General features: G+C 41.4%; 1 protein-coding gene across 3 annotated transcripts in view; it reads left to right on the top strand.

The window, feature by feature from the left end:
• AP3B1 (adaptor related protein complex 3 subunit beta 1) overlaps nt 1–21130 on the top strand; it is a 151263-nt gene that overhangs the window by 24874 nt on the left and 105259 nt on the right. For 2 of the 3 annotated variants that reach the window (XM_040985954.1, XM_040985955.1), the window contains exons 4-7: nt 5065–5160; nt 5701–5861; nt 8791–8857; nt 14578–14760. In XM_040985954.1, the coding sequence (XP_040841888.1) occupies nt 5065–5160; nt 5701–5861; nt 8791–8857; nt 14578–14760 (507 nt within the window). Of the gene's footprint in view, nt 1–5064; nt 5161–5700; nt 5862–5902; nt 6008–8790; nt 8858–14577; nt 14761–21130 lie in introns of those variants that run through there. The other variant, XM_040985956.1, reaches the window with a different exon arrangement.

Here is a 21130-nt window from a genome sequence, read left to right as displayed (position 1 = left end):
ACGAAACAAAACCTAAAATAACTTGAAAAATTATACTTTCTGCCTTGGATACAAATTAATGAGTGCAATCTTTGTGGTATTTATAGTTTATTCATGATTAATTTGGGTATTTATTACATTGTGGTTGTTACCGTGGATCATTCTGGACTGGTTATTGAAAGCGTAAGCTCTGTGCGATGTCTTAGAGCTGTTGTCTGTGTTTCCAATTTGTTGTATACCAATTTTATGATCTCTGTTGTAAGCCTTAGACATCTGAAAACAGTAATAGTGGAGGTTTACCTCTTGCTAGCAATAATAGATGCTAACGTTAAAAAACATGTTTTCTGCTAGCTTGTTGGTGCCTGAGGTGGGTCAGCTGGTTTTACCCTCTTAAACCACCTTTCGGAAGCTGGTTCTTAGTTACCTATATTTTACATATAAGGACATAGAGGTTCACTTACTCGATCAAGACCACGCTGCGAGTTTGTAGCTTGTAGCTGACCAGGCTGGCTCCAGAACCCCTCCCGGGCATTGCGCACGCGCCCTCAGTCCTGGTGGCCGACTCCCCTGCCCTCGCCCTCGTGCTTGGAGCTCGGCAGCGACCGCTCTTAGCTGTCCTTTGACGGGATCTGGTGCTGCCACAGAGGTTGGATACGTGAGTGGTAGTGGCCAAGTCTGTTGAAGTTGGTAGTAAAATTGCCCATTTCCTATGGATTTCTAGTTTTCTTACTGTAAGCAGAATATTTTCTTGCTAAGTTTTGTTAATTCAGAGCTTATACTGTTCCAGTATTAACACTAGAACTTTTATATTTTTTTTACCTTTAGAAACAGATTTTGCATAATGATCTATTAAGAAAAACTATGAACATAATTATTGATTTGTTTATCTGGAACTTGTTTTGTTCTTTCATATACCTTGTCATTTTTAAAACAGTCTTAATGGAACAAAAATGACATAAGCATCTTAAACATTCTATTTGGGGAATTGATTGATTTTTTCATTGTTATCAAGTACAAACCTTCATTGTAAGAATGTGCTGCTTAGACGCTCAGGTGGGCTGTGCGTCACCTGCCGTCGGTGTCCGATGAACCAAAGTGACCTAGTAAGCAGACAGTGGTTACGGGACAGGAATCAAGGCCTGAGTCAATAACTCGTCAGGTTTGATGTGCTAGTATTGATAAACTAATTAACAGATCTGCCTGTGTTCTTCGGCCTGCTGGGGCTCTGCTCTGATTAGCTTTACGGCGAAGAGTGTTGTAACACTGAATGGAGAGTAACTGATCTGAGAACGGTGCAGTCACGGAGCTTCAGCTACTCCCATTTCTGGTCACAGAATGGTTTCAGGCGAAGGGGGCTTTCTCGCACACCTGCAGCCGGTCAGTGCCGAGGCCTCTTGTGGTCAGCATTGATTGATTCTTAGAACAGAACTAGAACAAATTTAGTGTTTTGCAACCTTCTGTGATTTAATATTGTTATGCTTTTTATCGTAGCAGTGATGGTGAGTAATTATAGCTCTCCCTGCTGGCTCAGCTGCGGTTCTGAATGTTTGAGCGTCGCCGATATAAACTCCTAGGTGTGTTCTGGAGTTTACAGTTCAGTACTTGAAAAAGTACGGTGTTGTGAAAAACAAAGCAGACTGTAACTCGTTATTCTTTCAGAACTCTCCAGATAATTCAGAATGAGATCTGAATATAATTAATAAAGAGAAAGCACATTTTAAACGACGAATTAAAAGAGCAACCGTGAACAAGCTGAAGACCTTTACCTGTGGTTTCCTCTCAGGGTCGAGCTGTCCTTTGAGATTCAGTGAGAACCTCTGGTGAGAAGGCAGTTCCTTTATGTAGCAGCCTAATGGGAAATGTTTTAACTTTTTCTGGTCCATCTTTGGGCTGAGATATACTTCAGCTATTAATTATTGTGCTCTTAGCTACCTGCCAGGCAGCACGACAGTTCCTGGCAGCTCAGAGAGGAACAAGGAATGTTTCCTGTGCTAAATAAGCTCACATTTGTTCCACTGTGGATTTGATCTGTCGAAACTATCAGCCAGCCACCCAGTTGACTTCCTAATCATTTGTTTTGTAATCTTTGAAACTGTCAAATATAGTTCTGGAGACTGTCATCCATTCTCAGAACAGTTGGATAGATGCCTCTAAAACTGTGGCCTGAAAATGTTACAGAATTTTTGTTTTCATTTAAATGTAATACATTTAATACAGTGTTGATGGTTTGGCTTTCACTGGGAACTGGTGCCATCAGATTTGTAACCCTTGCGGTGCTCCTGTGTGAGAGTACTTGGTGAGCCTTTTAACAGAACAGTGTTTCATTCAGCAAGTTGTAAGGTTTGGGAAGCACTGAGCTGAGCGAAAGATGGAAAGATGGGCGAAAGATGGAAAGATGGGCGAGGAGCTAGGGGCTGTGTGAGAGGGGCTTCGTTGCGGGTGACTGGCTGGGGGACCGTCGCCCGGGCTTACTGCTCTTTCCTTCAGAACCAGATTTAATGTTGGATTGTTAATACCAGTACCTTGGTGATGTACTTCTCAAATTATACAGCAATCCAGTTAGGTTTATACATTAGTTTTCTTTCCTTTTTTTTTTTTTAAGATTTATTTATTTTTTATTGCAAAGTCAGATATGTAGAGAGGAGGAGAGAGAGATGAAGATCTTCTGTCTAATGATTCACTCCTTAAGTGCCTGCAACAGTTGGAGCTGTGCTATCTGAAGCCAGAAGTCAGAAGCTCTTAGGGGTCTCCCACGTGGGTGCAGGGTCCCAAGGCTTTGGGTCATCCTCGACTGCTTTCCCAGGGCACAGGCAGGGAGCTGGCTGGGAAGTGGGGCTGCTGGGATTAGAACCGGTGCTCATATGGGACCCTGGGGTGTTCAAGGACTTCAGCCGCTAGGCCATGGCACCGGGCCCTATGCATTAGTTCTAAGAATGATGGAGCTGTTGCTTGGCCCTTGAACGTTGGCTTGAATGCAAGGTTTACAAGGGGCTGGCTAAGTGGTTTCAGAATATTGTTGTGTTATATACAGACATTTAACAAGTATAATGTTTTTTTTCTTTTTTGCCCATGTTTTAGGGAATTTTGTTCTAGAATGATTTAATTTGTACTGGATGTCCTTAATTTGTACTGAATGATTTAATTTGTACTGGTGTCCTGGGTCGGGTAGGAGGGAAGGTAGTCTCCTCTGTTGTATGGTTAGTTTGTTAACAGCTCAAGCATTGCCGTCACACAGCCGAGTAGTCGGGAGCAGGCCTCTGTGTGGTTCAGCCACTTGCTAGCTCTTTGTCCATAGTTGAGTTTGTGAGCTTCTGTCTTTTACTTTCCCACTTTGTTTCCTTTTAAAGTTGTGTTAAATTGTTGTATTTGAAAAAATGGCAAAAAGTGAAGCCATCAGTCAGTGTACATAACGTGTTTCAGTCCCATCTTCACCACACAGGACGTTAAAGAGCTGAGTGTGAGCCCCAGCTCTGACCGAGCTGTCAGGCCAGAGTCGACAGGTGCTGCCAAGTAGATTCTCTTAGAACTGAAGCAGTGTTAAGGCCCTTCAGGCCAGAGATGCAAACCTTTACAGTCCCATCTCCTTGGGTTTGAATTGCATGAACATTCTGATTTGTGATCTCTGGTTTCTGTTGTACAAAATCCAAAGGAAGATGCAGAAGAAATCAATCCTTTAGAGCTTAAACTCAGTAAGAATGACATACAAAAGCATAATTAACGTGAAGTGAATCAAGTACGACATGGAGATCGTGAGGTTTGCTACCTGTTGGAGACAGTCCCACGTGAGAACCTAGGTGGTGTATGTGATTCTCATCAAGGACATTATGTTGCCCCAGCATGTTCTTTCATCCGTGCTCTGTTGAAGCAAAAACTCTGCAACACTCATTCACACTCATTCACTCCCCTGCATGTCGTACAACTGTCTCTAAGGCCTTAGTCCGTGACGCACCAAGGGAACATAGTGGGAATTGGCGATTGGTGCAGTTCAGCTTGTTTAACCAGCCGGCCAGCTCGCTAGCGACCTGGGGTGACTTCCATTGAAGATCCTGTGGAAGGGAAATGGTCCTTTGGGACCTGTTTTCCAGGGTGACCGGAGGAAGTTGTTTGTCTTCATTTTTAGCTGCATGGGAATTCCTGGAATTTCTGGAGTAGAAGCCTTTTGCCTTTTCTGCAGTCCTTCAGGTACCTGAGCTCCAGGCTTTTGTCCCAGAGGAGGGTACCTGGCTTTGTACTTTGCTGCTTTGGCTCTCTCTGGACTTTTTTTTTTTTTTAAAGAGATTTATTTATCTTTATTACAAAGTTAGATATACAGAGAGAAGGAGAGACATATAGGAAGATCTTCCGTCCGATGATTTACTCCCCAAGTGACCGCAATGGCCTGTGCTGCACTGATCTGAAGCCAGGAGCCAGGAACTTCCTTCAGGTCTCCCACACGGGTGCAGGGTCCCAAGTCTTTGGGCCATCCTCGACTGCTTTCCCAGACCACAAGCAGGGAGCTGGATGGGAAGTGGGGCTGCTGGGATTAGAACTGGTGTCCATATGGGATCCTGGTACATTCAAGCCGAGGACCTTAACTATTATGCTATTATGCCGGGCCCAATATACATGAGTTTTTAAAGGCCTTTTTTTTTTTTTTTTTTGCGGCAAAATAAGCTACTCTTTTCATTCTATTTTCCCATGAACCTTTTCGAGCACCCGCTGTACACTGTCATTCTGAAGTGAAACTGTTGAGTAATGTACAGTAGGATGTGCCTGCCACCAGAACTCACAGCTGGGCTCCGGGCCTACCAGTGCAGGAAGTATGAGCTCCCACATGGCCGCCCTGGTGTAGGTTCTCTCTGCTTCTGAGAAACTTCAGTTAATGTTTTACTTTTCCTGTGTGAATTTTGCTAAGGGCTTAAAAAAATTCCCTTTGAGAGATGGGACACTTGAGAGGATGTTTCTGTCGTGGATTAAATAATTAAACTGCTGAAATACACAAGCTTTTTGATTGCAACACTGTCATTTTTGTTTTGCTTAGAACCTGTCGTGCTGTCGTCTTTGCCTTGGCTGTGAGACGCTGACTGTTTGTTGTTGTTGTATCAGATCAAGAAGCTGGTGTACGTGTACTTGGTCCGCTACGCCGAGGAGCAGCAGGACCTGGCCCTCCTGTCCATCAGCACCTTCCAGCGTGCGCTGAAGGTGAGTTGTGGAGGGAGCAGGCAGCTTACCAAGGTTTCCACGCAGCCGAGGGTGTGTCGTCCCAAGGAGTGGAGCAATAATCCTCCGAGTAGCATAGTAGTGTCTTGAAAGAGGTAAAAGGCCTCCCGTAGTGTCCACTCAATATCGTGGATAATTATTTATATAATCATTTAGCCATGTATTTTGCAGCTTCTGTAATGTTTCTTTGTGTTTAATCATTAGCATGCATCAGAGAACTGTTCATCATAGTAACTAATTGTAGGAAGTATTTCAAATGGGCATATAATACATTTTTTAAAGATACATTTAGGATCTTCAAGATTTTATTATTAGGAAATGCTAAAAATCAGCTGCATCTAATAATACTTGACCAATGTCAGTTAGGACTATTCGTTTATTTCTGTTTACCCTCTGCTGCACACTGGGTGCTCACCTCAGCAGGTCTGTTGGTGTTGGACCCGACAAGCACCTGTTAGCTTCATAAAGAAGCTGTGGACTATTTTACACCTAACATCTTGATGAGCATTTTCCCTGTTTTAGGACCCGAACCAGCTCATCCGTGCCAGTGCTCTCAGAGTCCTGTCCAGCATCAGAGTGCCCATCATCGTGCCCATCATGATGCTCGCCATCAAGGAAGCCTCTGCCGACCTGTCACCCTACGTCAGGAAGAACGCGGCCCATGCCATCCAGAAGCTGTACAGGTGCGTGCTGTGCTCATCACGCTGAGGACGTGAGCCGCCGAGGAGGCTTCCTGTGTTAGCTTGTAGGATGAGCTGCCCTGCGCCACCAGACACTTAGGAACCTTGAGTTTTGTTGTGGTTATAGAAGCCTTATCCAGGTTTTAAATGTGAGTTTGTAAATTAGAGCTTGTGTTGATGTATAGATCAGAGTTTGAATTCCCGTTCACATACTGTCTCTGGCACACTAGCGCCTCTTGTTACTAGAAGGCTGAGATTTCTGTCTTGGGTAGAGTCTTAATTGTCTTAGTTTCCCCTTCTTTGATTTTTGTTCCGTTCTGCTCTTTTCTTTATTTCATCTTTCCCAGAACTATTTTATTAAATGATTTTTGAAGTGACGTTTGAAAATGTAGTGCCATACCATGTTTGTTTGATATTATGTTCACAGTGCTGTGTTTGTTAATTGTAGATGATATGGGCCTGGCATGGTAGCATGGTGGCTAAATCCTTGCTTTGCAACTTCCAGGATCGCATATAGGTGCCACTTTGTGTTTGGCTGCTACATTTCCCATCCAGCTCCCTGCCTGTGGCCTGGGAAAGCAGTCAAGGATGGCACAAAGCCTTGGGACCCTGCACCCGTGTGGAAGACCCCAAAGAAGCTCCTGGCTCCTGGCTTCGGATCAGCTGTCTCTTGCTGCTGTGGCCACTTGGAGAGTGAACCAGCAGATGGGAGATCTCTGTCTCCTCTCTGTAAATCTGCCTTCCCAATAAAAATTTGAAAAATCTTAAAAAAACCAAAATGGTCGAGGATGTGATGCTTAGCAATGGCCTGTTCTGTATTTGATAACTAAAATCAGTCATACAAAAATAACTGTATGTAAACTGTAACTAACCACGATCTTAGCACATGGTAAATTTACTTTCAGAAGGTTTGTGGGATATACATGCTATTTCAAAAAGTTTCACCTATGATTTTTTTTTTAAAGATTTATTTGTTTTTATTACAAAGTCAGATATACGAAGAGTAGAGACAGAGAGGAAGATCTTCCGTCCGATGATTCACTCCCCAAGTGAGCGCAACGGCCGATGCTATGCCGATCCGAAGCCAGGAGCCTCTTCTGGATCTCCCACGTGGGTGCAGGGTCCCAAAGCTTTGGGCCGTCCTCGACTGCTCTCCCGGGCCACAGGCAGGGAGCTGGACGGGAAGCAAGGCTGCTGGGGTCAGAACCATATCGGGATTGGCACCCATATGGGATCCTGGGGCGTTCAAGGCGAGGACTTTAGCCACTAGGCCATGGCGCCAGGCCCATCGCCTATGAATTTTTTGAATTGCCCTTGTGTGTGTGTACCAAGGTGTGCTAATGATGGGACCACCATGACAAAAGTTTTGCCAGAAAGTAAGGATGAAGGAAGTGGGATTAATTAGGAAAGACTTCTTGTAAGGTGTCTGAAGCTGGAATTTGCAGGCGTTGAAGGGACCATTGGATATGGATACTTAAAGTGGCTAATAACGCAGCTGTGTAGATCTGTGGTCGGTAAGCCCTCCTGTTCCAGGTTTGCTGTCAGAGTTGCGATGTTGCCCCTCTGATATGTCTGGGTCTGTGCTGACCCGAGTGGAGTGGGCATCCTTGGTCAGCATGCCCAGCTGCTTCTCTGTGCCCGGAGTACATGCCAGTCCACTTGTCGTTCTTCTCTACCACGTCTCTCCACCTGCTGCTTTGGTGCTGCAGTCACTTGGAAACTCCCCATATTTGTTTGAAGCAGCTGTGTTTCCGGAGCAGAAGTGATTGCTGCCTTTGTTATATTCTTAATCCACTTGAAACAGAAGTGTGTGCTTTACCTAATTCAAAGTACTTTCCTGGGTTTTCCAGTTTGTTTTAGAAGTGAGCTTTGGGGCCACTGTTACAGTGCAGCCAGTAAGCTGCTGCCTGCAGTGCTGGTGCTGCTCACAGGCTGTGTTTGGAATGCCAGTTGATCAGGTTACCACCCAGCAGTAATCAAAGCCCAGTGAATCAAAGCTTCCTCTCCTCTCTTTTCCTGTATCATTCTCTTTTCCTGTAACTCTGCCTTTCAAATAAAATAAATTTAAAAAAACTTGCTGGTTTTTTTTAAAGATATTTTTATCTGAAAGGCGGATTTGCCGAGAGAAATGTGGACAGAGATCTTGCATTCTGTGCTTAAATGGCAGCAGTGGCCAGAGCTGAGCTGAGCCGAAGCCAGGAGCTTCTTCTGGGTGTCCCATGTGGGAGCAGGGTCCCAGGATTTGAACCATCCTCTCCTGCTTTCCCAGATCATCAGTAGGGAGCTGGGTGGGAAGTGGAGCAGCTAAGATGCAACCAATGCAGACATGGGACGGGTACCCTATAGATCGTGGCTTTGGCTCCTATGTCATGGTGCCATTCTCTAGGTTTTTAAAAAAGATTTATTTATTTTTAGTGGAAAGTCAGATATGCAGAGTGGAGGAGAGACAAATAGGAAGCTTTTCCATCCGCTGATTCACTCCCAAAGTGGCCACAATGGCTGGAACTGAGATAATCCAAAGCCAGGAGCCAGGCACTTCCTTTGTATCTCCCATGTGGGTGCAGGGTCTCAAGGTTTTGAGCCGTCCTCGACTGCATTCCCAGGCCACAAGCAGGGAGCTAGGTGAGAAGCGGGACTCCTGGGACATGAATTGATTCCCATACAATTTCCTAGCATGTGCAAGGTGAGGACTTGGGCCCTACATCTTTTTTTTAAAAGAATGAATTTTTTTTAAGGATTTAAAAAATATTCTTAAGTAAGTTAATATGATGAAATTTAAAAGCAAGACACCTTCCTATTCTACTCTAAATTTGTTTTCCTGTTTTTGTATTAAAAAATTTTTTCTTCTCTCCCCTCTTAAAATTTTTTAAGCATCATTTAAACTACTATTAAGAAGAAAGAAATTAATACAGGTTTTCTTTTGCTGTTTCAGTCTTGATCCAGAGCAGAAGGAAATGTTAATTGAAGTAATTGAAAAGCTTTTGAGAGATAAAAGCACAGTAAGTAATCTTTTATGTCATTAAAATAAATTGCTTTTGTTTACATAGTATCATTTGCCATAATTATCTTTGGTTCAAGACTTTGTGTGTGTGTGTGTGTGTGTGTGTGTGTGTGTGGTCACCATGTGAAAGGTAAAAAGAATGTTTGGGAGAGAAAAAACAAAGTGGCCACCAGCTGAATCACTCCCCAAAATCCTGCAGCGCTCAGGGCTGGAGCTGAGAGCAGGGGTGGGTGCAGGCCCTCACAGGGCTGGGGTGAGAGCAGGGGTGAGCACAGGCCGGCACATGGATGGAGCTGAGCAGCATGCTGTGCTGCTTTGCTTGCTCGATAGCAGAGAGAGGAATCGGAAGTGGGAAGCCAGGACTTGAACTAACGCTCATGTGGGATCTTGGATGGCGCATGGGTGAGGCTTAACACTTTGTCCCACAACACTGGACTCTACCTCTCAATTTCCGAAGGGTCTCTCTCCCCAGTCTTTTTTGGATCCCATTTTTCCTTGAAACTTTCCCTTTCTGAACGGCATCATCAAGTCTTCTGTCTTGCATGTAGTCTGTGAGGAAGTGTGTTTTCATCCTCAGATGACAGTTTCCCTTGCTGCTGCGGAAGGTGCTTCACCCGCAGGCCCTCCTCTGATTCCTGCCTCTCTGTGCTGCTCACTGTGCCCTCCTCCCTCTTGCCCTCCCTGGCACACACACCACACACCCCACTGCCCAGGTGTTTATGGTGCGGTGACATCCAGGTGTTTGCGGTGACATTGTCTAGGGGTTTGTGGTGTGTGACATTGTCCAGGTGTTTGCAGTGACATTGTCCAGGTTTGTGATGTGGTGACATTGTCCAGATGTTTGTAGTGTGGTGACATCCAGGTGTTTGCGGTGCTGTGACATTGTCCAGCTGTTTGTGGTGACATTGTCCAGGTGTTTGCAGTGACATTGTCCAGGTTTGTCATGTGGTGACATTGTCCAGGTGTTTGTGGTGTGGTGACATTGTCAAGGTTTGTCATGTGGTGACATTGTTCAAGTGTCTGTGGTGTGGTGACATTGTGCAGGTGTCTGTGGTGTGGTGACATCCAGGTGTCTGTGGTGACATTGTGCAGGTGTCTGTGGTGTGGTGACATTGTCCAGGTTTGTCATGTGGTGACATTGTCCAGGTGTCTGTGGTGTGGTGACATTGTCCAGGTGTCTGTGGTGTTGTGATATTTGTGGTGCTGTGACATTGCCCAGTGTTTGCTGTGATAGAAGTAGGAAAATAATTGGCAACTTAGGCTTTGTTTTTGTACTTAAGTGTAATTTAAAATTTTAAACCTCTAGTTTTTATTTTTGCTTTGGTCATAGATTTTTTTTTTTGGTGGTGGGGAGACGGTTTGGGTAGATTTGGATTTATTTGGAATGATTGTTTGAATACATTTTCAAAGTTTTTTCCATTAGATTTTTCTCTGCAAGATTATGATGCTGCTCAAAAAGTTTATGGAAAATAGAACTAGAAATTTATTTGTGCCAAACAGTTTTAAATCCGTTTTTAGTTTTTTCGTAGTATGTGTTTTCAGGAACTTCTGGAAGACTCCCTCAGATTTTGCGGACAGTGTTTAATAAGTCATTACTTAATTTTTCCCCACCTTTGGTCACCTGTGTTAACTTTATTAGAGGCATACAGGAACATCTTTCCCCCTACCAAATTAAAAATGTTAATATTGACATTTACAATCAATAAAGGATCAAATAATTTGACATTTTCCTTCTTAAAATTTTTATGTCACTTATTTCATTTATTTTCACATTTTGAAGTGGAATTTATTTGCTGTCAGCTGTATACTCTTGGGATCAGTGTCAAGTTGATAACATGCTTCTGATACATAACCTATGTAAATCCCTCCTTAAACTTATGTTGATATTAAGACAAAGAGAAGATTTTCTTTTAGTTGGAAGCTCAAAAGTAAATTAGTACAATAATTTTCAAGTAAATGTGAAATTATTGTAATCATACGAAAATACGATACAGCAGTTTCTCTTTAGCTGGAGAAAAATTTCCATTTGTCACATGACAGGACTGTCTCTCCAAACTGCGTCATCGCTGGGTTTCAGAATATAGTTATAACAGCTTAGTGTTGTTTGAGTAGCTGTTGTCCAAATATACCTGTGTGTTTTTGAAGATACTAAAGAAACCTAATGAAATTAAAGGGGTGACATTTTGTCTGGATTCTGTAAATCCTAGCCAACTATATTACTATATAAATTTTAATGCATACTTCGAAACTTTTATGAAATGTTCGTCTGCCTTCATTATTTAATCTAAACACTTTGTGCTGTAATGCCTGACTTTCCTAATATTCACTTATTAATTTGCTTATAAAATTTATAATACATAATCCTGTTTGTCTTTAAAACATGGACATCTTTCTTTGTTAAGCGACTAAGGTATAAAAGTGAGCATTCTTTTGTTTAAAATGCCTCAAAAACAGGATGCTTCCTTTCCTTTACCTTTTTCCTTTTTGGCAAAATTTTAAGGAAGACTTTTCAGTAGCATTTAGTTATCTAATGTTAATCAGCTTCTTGGGAAAACAAATGATCACCATCTTCTAAAAAGCTGAGTTGTTTGTTTATATTTTTGATGACGTAAAGTTTCCTCTCAATTTTAGACATAACATTACATTTAATGAACAGACTGACAGTTTATAGCTAAACTGTAAGATAAGATACCATTTTGTAAGTTATTGGTTTAATGTTGGTAAAAAGCCTGACTGTTACGGGCAGAAAAAAACCCATACTCTGAGTTTGTGCAGATGTTTTATTGTGATAGATCTATTATCCAGCTATTAGAAGATAAATGACTCATCTTTCCCATTTTCCATGCCTCAAGAAAATTGAAATAAGAAGGGGAATATCATTTGGGCTGTATGATTAGGGCAGGTTGGATGGCCATTAATTTAGGGAAGGAAATCTCGGCAGCGTGGGCTGACTTAGACCGTGTTATCAATCAAGTCTGATGCGCTTCTCGTGATGACCCAGCACTCTCAGGTTTTTGCAACGTTAATTAGAATTCATGACAAAATAGATGCAAGGAAACGTTTTGTACCCTTCATAATTTTATAGAAAATTTATTGTTATTAGAAGAACCATTTGCTTAGTGTGATTTTTTTCATTACCAGCTTGTCAACTAGCATAGATAATCTGGAGAAAATATGAACTCCATAGATGGGGTGTCACTTTTGTTGATGGTTCATGTAGTTTACCTTGGAGCACAGCTAATGGCTGAAGTTCATAGCAACAGCACAGAACAGCGTGGCAACCAAGAGAAGATAAATGAACCATGTTTATTGCTTTAATATAAAAAATACATAAATGGAAAACTGCATTTGAATTTGATGAGCTCATTGCTGGTTTCGTTGGAGTGATTTATTTATCCCTGTATATGAAAAGCTACTGTTGACACAGTGAGATGGAAATTAACTGCCTGTTTTTTGGAAATCAATATTTTTTTTTTTTGGTTTTAAAATCTGAGTAAATCATTTTACTTTAATTCTGAATGTTTTATATAATACTGGATATTCAGTAGAACAAAATTTTGAAGACTTCTGCTAGTGCTCAGTCCGGGGCCTGCTCAGACGATACAGGTGGTCAGTCCTGTGTAGGTGCAGTCCGGGGCCTGCTCAGACGGTACAGGTGGTCAGTCCTGTGTAGGTGCAGTCCGGGGCCTGCTCAGACGGTACAGGTGGTCAGTCCTGTGTAGGTGCAGTCCGGGGCCTGCTCAGACGGTACAGGTGGTCAGTCCTGTGTAGGTGCAGTCCGGGGCCTGCTCAGACGGTACAGGTGGTCAGTCCTGTGTAGGTGCAGTCCGGGGCCTGCTCAGACTGTACAGCTGGTCAGTCCTGTGTAGGTGCAGTCCGGGGCCTGCTCAGACGGTACAGGTGGTCAGTCCTGTGTAGGTGCTCTTCTCAGGTTGAAGCTATGCCAAGTCAGTTCTTCGTTGCGGTTTGTTGTTGCAGCTCCCTTAGGCTTGATTTCTAGGTGTTCGCCCTTTTTCTGTTCATGGTCTCTCCAGAACCTTGGAGGCTGTTAGTGCTTTAGAATTGTTACGTACTTAGTTTAAGAAGTTTAGTATAATGTGACAACTGAGTTCTCATTTAATTTGGAAAGAATTTCTATAATCTTTAATCTTAAATGATATATTTTTAAAACTTACAGCTATTGAGTTATTGTATTGTAGTGTTTTAATTATTGCAGTTTAGGTGATATCCTTATCTTTCTACTTCAGTATCCTTTAGCAGTTTATAAATATTTTAAGATCTTACATATATGTAAATATACAGATGCTTATTTTTCAGAAATAGTGATGTCGTAGTTTGATGTCAAAAAATGTGCTTAAGACATTTTAAAGATATAAATTTTAACCTTAACAGAAATGTGATTGCCACAGAATGTAACTTCTGAAATTCCTGGAGAAATTTATTTATGCAGAAAACATCAAAATGTGGAGTTGAAGCACAAAACTTCTTTTCTATATCAGTGGCAAATGGGAAATTATATGTATAATACATTTTTATTTAGTTCACACAAATAATCAATTCTTTGCTTTTTCGATTGAGGTGCATGCATGCTGGGACCAGCAGGCACCAGTCCATGGGCTGGGCTAGCTTCAATAAATGCAGCTTCACGTCTATACTGATTGGTAATTCATAAAGTCCCCACAGGACTTGGGACTTGTTTAGCATAATAGCAAGTCTATATTCTGAGCTGTTTTCTTTCAGTTGTATTGTTGGTTGCATATTAATAAACTGAGCGTCAGCCAAGTAGAGGTACAAACACTCAAAATACAAATATCATTGTATCTAATATTTTTCAAAATGTATAATTTCAGTAAGTTATATTGCTATTTAATTGCTTATTTTCTCATTGGGGAATTTTTAGACACTAAAATGAAGATCCCTAGTGTTCAGAGAGAATATGAGATTATTTTTTTTCCCTGAAATTGTGTTGTTGGCCAACTACAGATATATCAGTGACACATACAGAGGCAATATTTGTTTATTATATATTTGTTGCTCTTGTGTCCTTACAATAAAGGAATCTTACTCTCACTGCTTTGTGAAAAGGTCACAATTCAGAAACCTCCGTTTATTTTGTTAATTGGTCCTGGAGAAGGCTGCGTTTTGTTGATTATGTATTAATATGCATTGGTACATGAGATTATGATGTGTTAACATGTAAACAGGGAATTTTTTTTTGGTAAATAACTTTATTTTGTTAAAATCAGGTGGATTAAGATGAGTAGGATTTCCACATGTTTTTGCACTAAAAACACCTATGCTTTCCTGATACACTTGTCAGCATATGTCCGTGATGGAATTGTTGACATTCTCATTCTGACACAGTGTGATCCTTGTTAATGTTTTTTTCTCTGCCCACTGTTAGGAATCTTGAGGTTAAAATTTAGTTAGCTTTAAAATGGAAAAGGTACATGTCAGTGTTTAATTTTTATATCAACAGCATATTGAAAATAGAAAAGTATCAGTAATGATCTCTCTTCAGAGATCAAGTCATTAAAATTATTCTTTGAGTGATCGGCACTAGAAATGTGTCCTCCAGATGTGGGCACTCAGCGTCCCTGGAAGACTGAGTCCTTTAGGCCGGGGTGTTGTAACGGTGGTTAGGGAGCTGAGTTCCTGAGTAGGACCTTGGAAGGGCAGAGAACTTTTTTAATGAGTTGCTATTTCTTTCTTTTCTAGCTGGTGGCCGGCAGCGTGGTGATGGCATTTGAAGAAGTATGCCCAGAAAGAATAGATCTGATCCACAAGAATTACCGCAAGCTCTGCAATTTACTGGTGGATGTGGAAGAGTGGGGGCAGGTCGTAATCATCCACATGCTGACGCGATACGCCCGGACACAGTTTGTCAGTCCTTGGAAAGAGGTGAGTTTGAACACTCTTCTAGTTGAAAAATTATACTAACGGGATGAACTATTGGAAATGTGCACAGAAAACTCAAGTAGAGAAAGTTACAAACCTGTTTCAGTAGGACTAATTTTTCTCATGTTATTTTTGAAAAACTGGGATTGTACATGCTGACTGGTACCTGTGACGGCACATGGAGTGTGCCACAGGCTGGCACACTGGCACAGGCCTGCCTGGCACAGGCTGCCTGGCTTACAGGAATGTTGTCAGCCCGGGGCTCTCTGGGGCTTATTGTTTGCACGCCTCTGATCCCTGGCTTTTCCAGGTTCTTGCTTTTATAAATAGGCGATGCGATTCTGTTGCATATGAATTTATGCTTGAGGTAGTTAAGTTGCTGTTACAGATAAATATTGTTGAACTTTTTTTTCCTAATTTCATTTCTAAAATATGTTCATTTTCCTTTTCTTCATTTAAATTGATACCGTTTTTGTAAAATTAATGACACACGTTAATGTGAAGTTACTTCGTTGTGCAAATTGGCACTTGATACTTCTTATTCTTATTTTAAAAATTAAAAATGTTATAGTTCTTGATGAAATCAGTTATATGTATCAGTCTGTTACATATTGAATGTTATAATGTGATACATGTTAAATATCGTTAAAGATCATAATAATGTATATGTAATAGATATAATTAGAAAATACTTAAATATTTGCATATTATTAGTGTTGTTTTTATTAAAATTACAGTATTATAGATATTAAAAAATTATTTTTGTAAAAAAACAAGATAGTTTAAAATATAGCACGGTAGCTTGTGTACTAATTCATGATTGGGCCTCAAGTGCTCAGTACATCCTGCTCATGTTGGTTACAAATCATGCTGAAGTCAGAGGGGAATGTAGCCGCACTGGACATGTGTTTGTTTTAGATGACACACCGCTCCTGTGAAGGATTATACAATGTTTATTTTTTCTACATTGGCCCACTTTTAGGATTAAGAGCTACTTAAGCATGTAAAAATCTATCTATGCAAAATCCTGTAAAACTAACTCCACTTGAAAATTTGTATTATCAAAGTAATTATTCTACTTGACAATTGAAGAAGTATATTTTGACTTATGCCATATGAGAAAGTGATAACAGAATGCTCATGTTAGTGTTTCCTTTCCTTTTGTCTCTCTATTCCATGAGATGATTTTACTTGCCGAGCAAGGACAGCTTGGACGGCCGTGTCCTTGTTGGACATGTGCTGACCCTGGCGTGGTTGGTAGCCGGATGGGACGGGCGCTGCCACCCAGCTCCTGCTCGCCCGTTCCTTTTCCCCAGCTGAGGAAGGGCCTGTGTGTGCCTCGTCACCTCGTTAGAATGTTTCTGACATTCTCATTCATCATTTTGATATAGAAATAGGGCTTAATGTATATTCTTTATTTGCCATGTCTTCGGAAATGTGTCATGAATATTAAAAATCTCCATTTTTCTGTTCCTTGGTGTTTATTCCATCCTGCTTTAGATGAAGCTCACATTGAAAGGTGTGTGAAATGAGGCAGTATTCTTTCTTCGTGTGTTCCTTTAAGTCCTTGAACAGCAGTCACTGCACTTGTGTAAGAGGGAGTCTGGACTCTGTGCATAGAGTGCCTGTCCCCCCCTTGTTTGCAGTCTGGTGTGGCATTGCTCGGTGCCCAGGCATTGCTCGGTGCCCAGGCCGAGGCATCACCCCCGGGGACAGCCAGGGCGCGCTGGTGCTCTCTGGGCGTCTGCCACGCCTGCCAACAGAGCAGCCTTTCCCGGCCTGCCATTCCCCTCAACTTTGACAGGACTCCTTGGGGTGGGAGGTAGAAGGGGGCAAAGAAAAAAATCAGACTTAATGATTTGTGTTTAGCTGTTATACAGATTTTTAAATTGTAGAAATAGTTGAAGCACATAAGTAAAAATAATTTCCTTTTTAAAACCTGTTTGTTGACCCCTTAGAGGCGATTACTGGCATCTGTTTGATTTCAGTTATCCTAGTGGTTAGAAGGTTTACTTTTGATAAAATATTTCCACCATATTGATTAATTTAAGATGGTGTCAGCTGACCTTGATCTCTGGAAGGCTTATTTTTTGATTATTTAAGTTCTGTTTGAGACTAGTTTGTCATAATGGCTTATGTCTGTGTGTGCCTACGGGGTCTGTTCATAACCAGTGTAAAGGGGCTGGATAGGCCAGGTCTTACTGTGTGGCAGAATCGGACACTGCAGGCGTGAGAGCCTTGGCTGGTGATGGCGGCCTTTGGACCAGGCACGAGCCTCGCATCCTTTGGCGTGCAGAGTCCAGGCGCTTGGAGACGCGCAGGCTTTCTCACTGATTGTTTGTAAGGCCTCCTGCTTTTTAGGACTACAAATGGTACTTTCAGTTGTAAAGATGGGCAGAACAATCACAAAGCAGTTTGGCCGTAGCTGGAAGGGAACCGTGAAGTACTTGACACTTAGATCTGCTCTGCGTTCCGCCTTCACCTTGTGAAAAGCATGCAGAGCATGAGTGATTCTCAGCAGGGAAGGTGGAGAGTCGCTGTTGAGTGAGTACCACCTTTGCTGCCTTTGACCGCCAGCAGTTGAGCTGAATATACCATGGGTGCGATGGTGCAGGTGCCTCTTCATTCTAACACTCCACTCCCTCTTGTGGAAAGTCAGAAGTTGCTTAACAGGACCGGTAAGGATCAGTTAATGACCGTTTACCAGATGTCATTAAAATAATACATCAAGTTCAACAGTATTTAAAATTAAAAAGCTACCTGCAATATCAGATTCATGGAAATCAGTTATTCCCTCAAGTACTAAAAGAAAGTGTGAGAAGTGATGCTCATATTTGATAGCCCATTATTTTCCTTTCCGTTCTTCTGTAGTGTTCTATTTGGGGTTAGGCGGTTGGACTTACTCCCGTTCTGAAGATGAAGGAACAGAGACACAGACTTTTGACAGCATACCTGGAACTGCCGACAGCAGGTGCACTTGCTCACACTGCCAGCGTCCTTCCCTCTGTGCCATTATCTTAGGACTTTGAAACTAACATTTTTGCTTACTTTCGTAAGGTGCTAGCCTATTAATTGTTAAAGAAAAAAAACTAACTTCAGAGCCACCAAGCTTAGTTTTCAGTTAGACCAACCTTAATTAAATTTGATGTTCAAAGACCAAAATCATGATTCTCATTGAATTTTTAACAACATTTGTTTATGTTAATTTACTAGAAGGGTAACAATTTCGTTTTTGAGGAATTTGAAATGAGTAGAAAGTTTTTTAGAAAAGCTGTCCATGTTTTTGTCAGTAAGTTCTAAAATGAACACATCAAATACAAACAAGCTTCCTCAGGGACTGAAGAGATTTTTAATTTAGTTTATTTGCATCATTATAGATCAGTGTTTAGGCTGTTTATATGTAAATGTATGATTTGAGGAACAATTAAGTGTTGACAAAGTAGATTGCAGTCATATCAATTGCAGTGCGTTTCCCATAATTTTTCTAACTGACATCTTTGATGATAAATAGATTATACAGTGCACTAGGAATTCAGGGGACTGTCAGAGAGAAGAGCCATTGACTTCACATTTACATATTAATGAGAAGATTTGTTAAGAGGGTGCTTGACTATAGAAAATAACAGCATATTTATAGGGCACGACATTTTATAAATAAAGCTGATGCAGGAAAATGGAAATTAAACCTTTTAGGTTAATAAATTCAAGAGACTGCTAAAATGCATATTTGCATTTTTATTTTCTTAAATTTACCTTACTCTTTGCAATCCCTATGAGTTGTTTCTTTTATTCTAGGTCAAGTTTGTATAATTTTCAAGGATATAAATTGACTTATGTATTTTGTTTGTCATTCAAGCCTATTATAGGAGAATGCTTGAAGCACAAATATAAATTTGTAAGTTGCTTTTATAGAAATAATGGAATTTTAAAAATAAGTATTATAAAGCACCAAGTAAATTTTAAAAGTGGCTTGGAAAAAAACTCTCCAGTGGGGTTCGCTGAAATGAAACAGTCATTGAAGCTTTAAAGGAATGTCTAATTATTACAAATTAGCTCTTTAAAATTGAACTTTATTAGGACATGACAAAGCTTAGTAAGAATTATCTAAATATTTTACTTTGCAATTAGAAATTAAAAGTGTTGTTGGCCAATACCTTTCAGAATCTTGATACATAGTTTTGGTGGCAGTTTTTATGACTGAAGTTTGGAAAGAACAACTTTTGTGTTTGAGTGCAATTATACTTAAGTTATGAAACCTCTTGCAGTGTTAAGAAAATTTCAAGTTTAGAATGTCGTTTAATGTGTTCTTAAGGCACGTTTTCAGCTTTTAAAGAAGTAGCTAGGGAATAAGAGCTCTGCAGAAAGCAAGCTTCTTCTTCATGCCCACTGTTCCTGACGGCCCCTGGGGACGTGCTTTCCTGAGCCTCGTGCACGCCTGCCCCGGGTCAGAGTTTGACTCTCGCCTTCCTGAAGCTTCAGGATTTCTTTTGCAGATGGATTTTTACAAGGATTTTTTTTTTTGGTTGTGAAACAAAATTTTGTGTTTTATCTTACCCATGGACTATTAATTTATTTTTTTAATAATACGTATTTATAGAATCATGTCATTTCCTTTGTAAAATTTAATTCTTGATTTTGTCCATCTGTGTAGATGATTCTAAAAGGCTGATAGGAAATATTTTCCTGTTGCACTCTTTCCTTTGTCTGAATTGTCTTAGTTTTGAGTGAGCTGTAATCTGTTTCTCGACGCTGTCTGTTTCTGTGTCGCCTGTGTGCGTGTGTGTGTATGTGTGCGTGTGTGTGTGTGTGTGTGTGGTGCTCACTGCTGTGGCTGTGTCTCAGTCTTACGCTCTGCTGTGTTTTTTCATTATTCTGTTCCTTTCTTCTTGTTTCTTATCTTGGGTTAAGCAAAATATGCTTTAGTGTTTTATCTCTTCATTTTCTTTTTCATTATAGATCTTAGTGTTATCTTTGCCAGTTATTTGAGGTGCATGTCTTTTTTTTCTTTGAGAAGCAGAATTCTAGAGAGAGAGAGAGGAGGAACGAGAGCGAGTGAGAGAAATCCTCCCTCCGCTGGTTCCACCCCCCCCCCCCATGGCTGCAGTGGCCAGGACCGAGCCAGGAGCTTGGAGCCTCATCTGGGTCTCCCGTGTGGTCGGCACAGGCCAAGCACTTGAGTCATCTTCCTCGGCTTTCTTGGGAGCGCTAGCAGGAAGCTGGCTAGGAAGCGCGAGCCGCGGCCACCGGCGACGTGTGCATCTCGGAGGGAGAGTCCTGAGCCCTCACCTGCTTGTCATCCCACTCGTACATTACACTGCCTAATTTGGAAGTCATGTAATACATATTTATATTTTATGCATCCTAGAAACGGGAAATCCAATGATAAAAATTATATTCATTTGTATTTACCCGCATTTATGCTATTTCTTGGATTTTTAATTTGTTTCTGTAGTCATAAGTGTCTGTCAGTTACTTTTTTGTTTTTTAAGATTTAATTTATTTTTATTGTGAAGTCAGATATATAGAGAGGAGGAGAGACAGAGAGGAAGATCTTCCGTCCGATGATTTACTCCCCAAGTGACCTCAACGGCTGGTGCTGCACCGATCAGAAGCCAGGAGCCAGGAACCCCTTTCAGCTCTCCCACATGGGTGCAGGGTCCCAAGGCTTTGGGCTGTTCTTGACTGCTTTCCCAGGCCACAAGCAGGGAGCTGGATGGGAAGTGGAGCTGCCAGGATTAGAACCAGTGTCCATATGCGATTCCGGCGCATTCAAGGTGAGGACTTTAGCCACTAGGCTATAGCGCTGGGCCCTGTCAGTTATTTTTAACCTAAGCAATTTTTATGATAGAGATGCCATATATATCAACTTCCGGATTTGATATTGTGGCTTAGAACGTCAAACCACTGCCCTTGTGTTGCCATCCCAGGTGTGCTCTGGTTTGTATCCCGACGGCTCCACTTCCTGCGCAGTGTTGGCTCAGCTTCTCCTCCTTCCCGCCTTTCCCCTTGCCAGGAAGCTGAGTACCTTTGCAGCCCCGTCCTCCGTGCGCTCTGCTTCCACAGCAGAGGTGACAGAATGTTGTGTTTCCTGCTGTAATTCTGCAGGTCCCTGAGGTTCTTCTTTGTGTGTTTTTGTCCCTCCTCTTGCCTTTTTCCGGTTGAGGTGGTTTCTGTTGCTCGGGGTTCCAGGGCACTTTCCCTTCTGGTATTGATCCCATTCACTAAGTTTTGAATTTCAGTTTTTGTATTCTTTAGATGTGATGTTTCTGTTCCAGTTTTTTTCCTTGTCATTTTTATTGAAACCTTCTTTTCTTTGTTCGGACTTTCTGATTTTTATGTTTCAAAGACATTTCTGGCTACTTATTGACACATT

Source organism: Ochotona curzoniae, unplaced genomic scaffold (assembly GCF_017591425.1).
Source record: "Ochotona curzoniae isolate NIBS_2020 unplaced genomic scaffold, NIBS_Ocur_1.0 contig_4501, whole genome shotgun sequence".
In the NCBI taxonomy this organism is placed as follows: domain Eukaryota; kingdom Metazoa; phylum Chordata; class Mammalia; order Lagomorpha; family Ochotonidae; genus Ochotona; species Ochotona curzoniae.
The sequence above is the reverse complement of the archived record's forward strand: the minus strand, read 5'-3'. Positions and strand labels throughout refer to the sequence as shown.